The 8,360-nt window shown below is 36.9% G+C and overlaps 1 protein-coding gene across 1 annotated transcript in view; it reads right to left on the bottom strand.

Annotated features, from left to right (window-relative positions):
* Positions 1-7,250: 7,250 nt before the first annotated feature.
* Positions 7,251-8,360, bottom strand: part of LOC118747394 (extensin-3-like) — a 1,570-nt gene continuing 460 nt past the window's right edge. The window contains exon 3 of the mRNA XM_036481443.1: positions 7,251-8,269. Within this exon, the coding sequence (XP_036337336.1) occupies positions 7,251-8,269 (1,019 nt within the window). The remainder of the gene's footprint in view (positions 8,270-8,360) is intronic.

Genomic DNA, 8,360 nt, shown 5'->3' with positions numbered 1-8,360 from the left:
GCACTGGAATCACCGAGTATTGTTTGCTTTTGCAATACTTCTCAACTCCTTATTGTACCTTCTCCAAAATTTCTTTTTTCTAATTGCTATGCTCCTCTCAGTGACACGTACAAACATACATTCACACTCCTACAGGTACCTGGGTGGCTGCGTCACAGTCGCATACTCTCCCCAACATTTTTCTAATTGCTATGCTGCTCTCAGTGACACGTACGCACATACATTCACACTCCTACAGGTACCTGGGTGGCTGCGTCACAGTCGCATACTCTCCCCAACATTTTTCTAATTGCTATGCTCCTCTCAGTGACACGTACGCACATACATTCACACTCCTGCAGGTACCTGGGTGGCTGCGTCACAGTCGCATACTCCCCCCAACAGCGCTGCTTTGGCTATCATCGCCAGCTCAAATGCAAAACGGTAGCTGTCGTGTCGAATTACTGTTGTGGGCGTCGGTACGCGTTCGGTCAAGTTGATTGATAATTAATTATAACTTGTTTATGATTTAATTAGTTTTTGCAATTAGTAATGCATCGCCAATAGTTTTGTGCAATAAAAGTGTAAAAGTGAAAGTGTGAAAGTGCAGAAATGTGCAGAGCAAAGAAAGAATTGTTGTGCTAAGCGATTGGAAATAAAAATGGCTGAAAGAGCATAAGTTCCAAGTGCTAGAATTGTCGCATATGTACATATGCATGAATGTGCAAACATACATATGTATGTATTTTAGTAGCATCGTTCGTTCGCTTATAACTCAATGCGTAAAAAGTTGAATACAAATTGATACAAATCTATTTTGCGGGAAGGAGAACTAAAATAATAAACACCTATATGTAGATTGATTGGTGAACTTCAAGGTGAGTTAACTTTAATCTGTGTATTACTACGTTTATACGCACGTCTTAATTGCAAATAACAATTTGCAAAATGGTAAACTTTGCCGTATAAACGCTGAGTTAATTTTTTATTTGTAAATAACTAAATCACGCAAATAAGTATTGATTAGCGATACAATAGGGGTATTCTCTGAGTCTTGCAAAGCCCTTGCACGGTGCACGGATTGCACGGTTTGCAAAGCTGTCCCATATGAAAACCGGTTTTTACCGTGCAATCCGTGCAATATGTGCACCATGCAAGGCCTTTGCAAGACTCAGAGAATACCCCTTATGTACTTGCAAATAAGCGCAAGACGCCGCCATTCTTAGGTTTATTTTCTTTTTCTGATGTTCATCTTATTGCCTTTTTATAATCAAGACGTTGCCATTTTTAATTTTATTTTCTTTTTCGATTTTTTATTCTTAAATAAAAATGTTTCACTGTCGAATAAACAGTGAGTTAGGTATTTGCAAATTATTTTTATTGCAAATAGCTTACGTATAAACGTGGTATATGTGTGTATATCTAATCTATATATTAATACGCTAACATCAATTTTGTATCCGTTCCGAACCGATTTCAATGCATTGGATGCATTGTAACGTTAATTTTTTCGTTTACCAAAATAAAGCATTCGTTTCTGTTGAAACGATTCAGTTTTTTATTGTTTAGGTAATTGCCAAAATAATTCTATTTTGGTTTTCAACGAAAATAAATTCAATCGTTAATACTGAAGCTGTAGCATTTAAGAGCTAGGTGTTAATAGTGAGCTGGCAATGGCAATGATTTATTTCGTTTCAACGTTAAAGCTGATGCCAGATAAAACTTTGTAGCTTTGTGTGACATTTATAGCTTTGCCTCCAAACCGCCAGACGCAAAAGGTATGCCACAATGAACGCCAAGAAATCAATTTTGCACTGCTTTTTTACTCGTCAAAATTGCTGTGGATTTTAGATATTTTGCTTTAAATTTATCAGCAATGTAATTGAGTTTTATGTTTCTGCATGAATACTCGAATTTGGACGAAACAAAATAAATATTAAACCGGCTGATTGTCAAAGCGCGCAAAAAGATGGGAGTTGGCCATCTTTTCGCTTCGCGCTGCAGCTTCAATGATCTATGTGACATGCTTTGTGCATTTTCATACAATTCATCTTAGCTGTCAAAGCGAATCTGTCACGTAAAGCGAAGCAAACGTTTTATGTGGCATCAGCTTAACGATTGAGTTTCGTTTCGTTAATTCAGCTCTGAAACGAAAACGCGAAAGGCATTTTTGTGTAGACGAGGAAAGTTTTTTAGGTTTCAAAATTGGTTTAGAATTACGGCCAAAACCGTCATTTGAAAATTTCCGCATTTGTGTATAGTTGCTGCAACCTGCTCAATTTGAATTGTTTTCGCACTCGGTTTACATCGTATTCAAAATTAGACTTTATAATAAAGATAAACGAGATGATGAAGGAATAAATGATAAGGATTAAGAAAAAAGTGAAGGAAATATTAAAGATAAAGACGAAAGTGAAAACAATGAGAAATACATAAATCTTAGCGTTACTGGAATAGTAGGAAAATGTATTGAATTTTTGAAAGAAACTTCTTAAGCGGTGGTTAGTTGGTTGGGAGTAAATTTTAAAATTCAACGGAAATGATGCTTGCGAATATGGATGGGACGGAAATGGTTGCAACGGAAACAAGTGCTTTTTATATGCGTGCACATGGCATTAATCTAACAAAATTGTGCTAATAAGCGGGTCAAGAATAAGAGTTAGATTAAGCCTAATACAAGAATGAAAGTAAAGGTTAGTATCTACATAAGGGTGGTCCAAAAATTCACTCGAAAAAGTAAAGTCGGAATTTTTATACTCACCCCCTAGGATTGTTTGTGGTGTTTGTTAATAAACCAGCGAAAATTATGTGTCCGAATAAAAACTGTCGAGTCACGCGAAAGTCCGGACTAATTGAGAATTGCCCTTATATAATACATTTCAATAGCTGCATTTTCTTGTAAGCGAGCGACAAAGGAACGCTCAACTTGAGTAAAATTTCCTTTTAGCTACTTAAGCAACCCTGTTGTTCGTAGCTGGCAACAGACATGTGATTAGTTTAACAGGATTCAGATACAAAAAACAATTTAAATGAGTAATTATGCGAGGTGTCTGCGTAATATATAACCTTATTTAAAATATAAGTCACGTATATAAGGAAATACAAATTTCCCTCTCCACTTTCCCATTAACAATTTGTAATAGAGCGTATTTTTTAACCGACCTGGCTGAACGCGGATAATTAGCCCAGTTTTTGTTGTTGCCTTGCGTGTATTTCGTCATTTAAGCGAGTGTTTTGTTGTAACTCGGTTGCAAAAGAATCCACCTTATTTATTAAAGCAATACCGGCCAAAATGTGCACATTGTGCAATTTCTCCTTCGTGTTTTCGCAGCAACGCTAAAGCCTGATCTACAGTTCAATGCGAGCGAGAGCGTGGGCTTTTTCTTTTGACCAATATCTTCCTTATTACTTAACTTTTTGCAATAGTTGATACATCAAAAGATAGGGAATTAAAATAACTTTCAGAATTATAGAATAAAAACTAATTTAAAATGCATAATATGCCTTTTTTCGAGCTCACACTCAACTGTGTGCGTACGCAAAGCATTCGCATGTGAACGGCAAGTTTTGACAGATGTGGCATATTATGCATTTTAAATTAGTTTTTTATCTATAATTCTGAATGATATTTTAATTCTCTATCTTTTCATGTCTCAACTATAGCAAAAAGTTGAGTAGTAACGAAAATATTGATCAAAATAAAAAAAACTCACACTCACGCTCGCATTGAACTGTATATCAGGCTTAACGATGTGTATGCACGAAGTTATGCTTTCGCTTCTCATCAGTGAGACCAGGCCCCAATTGCACCAACGGCTTATCATTTATCACTTTACAACTTTTGGATAAGCCTTTTTTTGAAAAGTAAAGTTGATAAGTGTTGCACTTTGTACTTATCAAAAAAAACGTATCAACTTATAAAAAAATTAATAACTGACAAGTTTTTTGGATAAGTCGATTTGATAACCATTGCACAGCCAATTTCTTTTACTTTTCAAATGGAGAACTTTTCCAATAATGTGCTTAGCTGAAATGATTTTCTCAATGGAAAACGAAAGCTTAGCAAACCCATGTGAGATTTGATAAACATTTTCAATTTATCTTTTTTTCTTACTATGTCGCGCGCACAAAGCAAAGCCAATAAATTGGCTGCCTTAAAAATTATTAAAGAAAAAAGTAAGTCCGCCTGGACTATCATATGTATGTTTATATAAATAACTATATTTTCTACATTTAAGGATTTTTTATTTGAATCTTTCCAAAATAATTCAGTAACAAAAACACAAGAACCACATTGCATTAATTGAATGATTTCCATACCGGTTAACAAATTGGTACTCAGTAGCCTTAGGGGCGTCGCTATTTATCATAGTTCCATCAATGTACCTTGCGACTTAAGGAAATCCACCAATGTTGAAAAATTGTGTGACAATATTTTTCGTAAATTCCGGCCAACTAATAGTTTCATCCATCAATTTGTTTATCAGGGCATTTGCCACTCGATTAATTACGGTACATGCCGTTAATTTGTGAACCCCAGGCAATTGACCAATTCCATGATATTGGCTACCATTACCTAACTGCCCGTCTCCATAGGATAAAGTTTATATCTTGATACATATTTATGTTAGAATATAAATAGCCAATGGAGATCGCTCATTTCTCTTCAAGAGCAATATATATCAGAGCTTATATCTTGCCATCTATTGACGGCAATTTAGTGGTTTGACAGCTACATTAATGATTTATTTCATATCGCTGCTGCTTCTTTTACGGGTTTCAATTAGAATATTCACTCTTTTTATCAGATACAATTAAAAAATATTTCGCAAATCGAGTCGAGTTCAAAGTTTCGAATTTCAGAACATGCCCGTATATCAAAATCTCGCCTTTCAGGAAAACCTTTGGAAAAGTTGATTTTTTGGGCAAATATAACAAAAAAGGAGTTATTTTCTCAAACTGATTTTATATGAAAAAACTTTATATATTAATCTGGTAAAAAATGTATTCTATTGTTCTGTATGAAAAAATATTAGAAGATAAATAATCTTGTAAAAATGCATATTTTTTGTGAAAAAAATTCAATAACTTTGAAAAATTTGCAAAGTCGTCGTTCTATGTACAAGTACTCGATACCTTTCCGATACTGAGTAGGTATCGATACCTTGGTTGATACAAGTACAAGTACTGATTTGAGTAATACCTTGATGGTATCGATTTATCCCTATCACTGGTATGATAGGTAAAATTATTTTTAGCAAAATAATGCTAAAGTTAGCAAAATGAAAGATGACAAGTGATAAATAAAAATTTTTAGTGCAACGAAATGCTAATAAATTTTGATAATTTGCATAACTTATCACTTATCCGCTAAAGCCTTTTCGCTAAGCATGTCAAATTTTAGTGCAACGCTTATCAATGAGTGAGAGTGATATTTTACTTATCAATACTCATTTGAGTGACTTTTCCTTATCATGTTGGTGAAACACAAAACTTTGCGCAAGTTCGATAATTTGCTAAAATGCTAATGATAATTCGTTGGTGCAATAGGGCCCAGGTTAGCCTTTTCGAGGCTAGATTTAGCATTCAAGTTTATGCAATAGCCTCAGAAATTCAGATCTGACTTCGTGGCATTTTTTTAATTAAAATATTCATGATAGAATTCGAACCGGAACAATAAAAACTAGTAATTTTTAGCAAAAAAAACCCGACTTCAACTCTCATATAAAAAAAAAATATATATATATATATCTCATGATCCGCTGATCGGATCTTAACCAGATTAGTATGGGACCACCTCTGAGACACTACCTTTCCGATGCAAAAAGAATTATCGAAATCGGTTGACGTGGTCCAAAGTTATGCGGTAACATACATAAAAAAAAAAAAAAAAATAAAAAAAAAAAATATTTCGACGAACTGATAACCTCCTCCTTTTTTGGAAGTCGGTTAATAAGTAGCTACTTAAGCTTCCTAAAAAGCTTTAATATTTTTCAAGCTTTTGTTTACCGTTGAAATATAACAATAACAGTGCAAAGTACCATTTCTTTGAGAAATACTTTCTTAGCTATTTAAAAAAATAATACTAATAATTTACTGTACTTTTGCAAGTTTTTGCATTTTCCTTATCCCAAACTTCTTTTTGCATATTTTGAAGGTATGTAGCCGTTATTGGCCTGATAGATGTTAGCTATTCTGTGTTCTGATGAGAATTATTTAAAAAGTTGTTTACAGAAAATCGGATTTGCGGAACATATAGAGTTTTTAAGAATTAGTAGACTTCTTTTTAACTTCAGTTTTCATAGCGTTTAACAATTTCTAACCTTTTTTAAAAACGAATTTAGCTTCACATTTTGCGATCATCTGGTCACATTGCTTCTCATGTGCTTGGCACACACACTTATGCAGATAATTTAGGATTCGTATGGCCGGCGCTCTATTAAAGCATTGGCCAACGTTGGTAATTCTTCCTACAATATTTTTTTAAATTCCATCGTCCACTCACCATGTTGACTTTAATAAAATGGCGACAAAATTGGCAATTGATAATAACCATGGCATAGTAGCCCAGTTATGCATACTTGCACTACTATGTATACCAGTTTTACGTAAAAATGAAAACCCAATAGAATTCTAAATACTAGTGAAGTAGTAGCAACATATGCGTTGGGTAACCGCTTACACACAAGCCCATTTAATAGATTCTCATGTGACAACTCTCATGCAACGCTAAGTATGCATAACTGGGCTATAAGGATTTGTCTGTACGGCCCGGAAACCAGTGTAGGCGAACTTTTCAATTTTCTTAAGGCAGTGTCACACGATTGGTACATTTGTACAGATTTGTACATTTCGGCAGTTACAGAGTAGTGTTGTTTGGAAATTCTTTTATTGAGCTCAACTAAAATTTCTAAAGAACGCCACTATGTGACTGCCAATATGTACAAATCTGTACAAATGTACCAATCGTGTGACATTGCCTTTACACTCTTAAAATTTTGTATGCGCATAAGCCCTCGAATATTGCACAGTCAGGTGTGGTTGTGTATATACATAAAGTCTACTTAATGCAGATTGATAATCACAAGAGGAAATTACTTCAATTTTACCTCATTGGAAATAAACGAATAGGAAGCTTTTTTGTACATTCATATATAACATTTTTATTGCACATTTTCTCAGGTCTTTGCATAGAAAAGATAAGGAAATAAATCTTTTGCTTAATAAAAAATCTATTGAAGTTTGCTAATACTAGAAAGTCTCGTCAGCTTTTAGGCCGTGAAGGGAGGTTGGGGGTCGTTAGGGTAGGAGTAGCCTTTTGGTCCAGAAGATGGTGGAAGATATTCTTTTGGAGGTGATGGTGGTGGACGCTTGGGAGTTGGTGGTGGTGGTGGTGGCCGTTTGGGCGTTGGTGGTGCTGTTGGCCGGACTGGTGGCGCTGGTTTATTTGTCGGTGCTGGGGGGAGGTATTCTTTGGGTGGGGATGGTGGTGGTGGCGGAGGTGGTGGAGGGGAAGGACGCGCCGGAGGAGCAGGTTTATTCGTTGGTGCTGGTGGCAGGTATTCCTTGGGTGGAGATGGTGGTGGCGGTGGTGGAGGTGGTCTTTTGGGAGCCGGTGGTGGAGGTGGTCGTTTGGGAGCCGGTGGTGGAGGTGGTCGTTTGGGAGCCGGTGGCGGAGGCGCTGTTGGCTGTTTAGGTGCTGGAGGTGGCAAGTATTCTTTTACTGGTACGGGTCTACTTTCAAATGGGGTCTTTGGAGCCTGATAATGGTAGCCACTTTCGTCTTTGGCGCCGGCTGCCTGGATGCCAGATGCTGAAGCACTACGAACCGGAGCTGGAGCAGATGCAGCTGGTGTGCCATAGTAAGACGACCCTCCGAAATAACCGGCACTACCAAAAGACGAACCAGCTGAACCAGAGCCTGAGTAAGATGCAGCGGGAGCTGAGGCAGCAGCTGTATGAGTGGAATCATGTGTATAAGATGCAGCTGGGACCGAGGCTGCATGATAAGATGAACCAATTGAGGCAGCTTGGGGTGTTGAGCTGTGTGTATAAGACGCTCCAGGAGCTGAAGCAGCTTGATAGGAAGATCCCTCTGAATATGAAGCAGATGCACGGTGTGAGTTAGAAACTGCTGGAGATGAAGCAGCTACGTGAGATGAGCCATGGCTGTAAGAAGCAACAGGTGCTGAAGCAGCTTGATATGATGAAACCCCTGAATAAGATGCAACAGGTGCTGAGGCTGCTTGATGAGACGAATGATGTGAGTAAGAAACAGCAGGGGCTGAGGCTGTATGGTGAGATAATCCATGATCTGTTGAACCACCTGAGTAGGAAGCGACTGGAGATGAAGCAGCCTGGTAAGAGGAACCACCGTATGT

This window comes from Rhagoletis pomonella, unplaced genomic scaffold (genome assembly GCF_013731165.1).
Source record: "Rhagoletis pomonella isolate Grant_MI unplaced genomic scaffold, Rhpom_1.0 Rhpom_scaffold_00012, whole genome shotgun sequence".
Classification (NCBI taxonomy): Eukaryota; Metazoa; Arthropoda; class Insecta; order Diptera; family Tephritidae; genus Rhagoletis; species Rhagoletis pomonella.
This window is presented reverse-complemented; position numbering and strand designations above follow the sequence as displayed.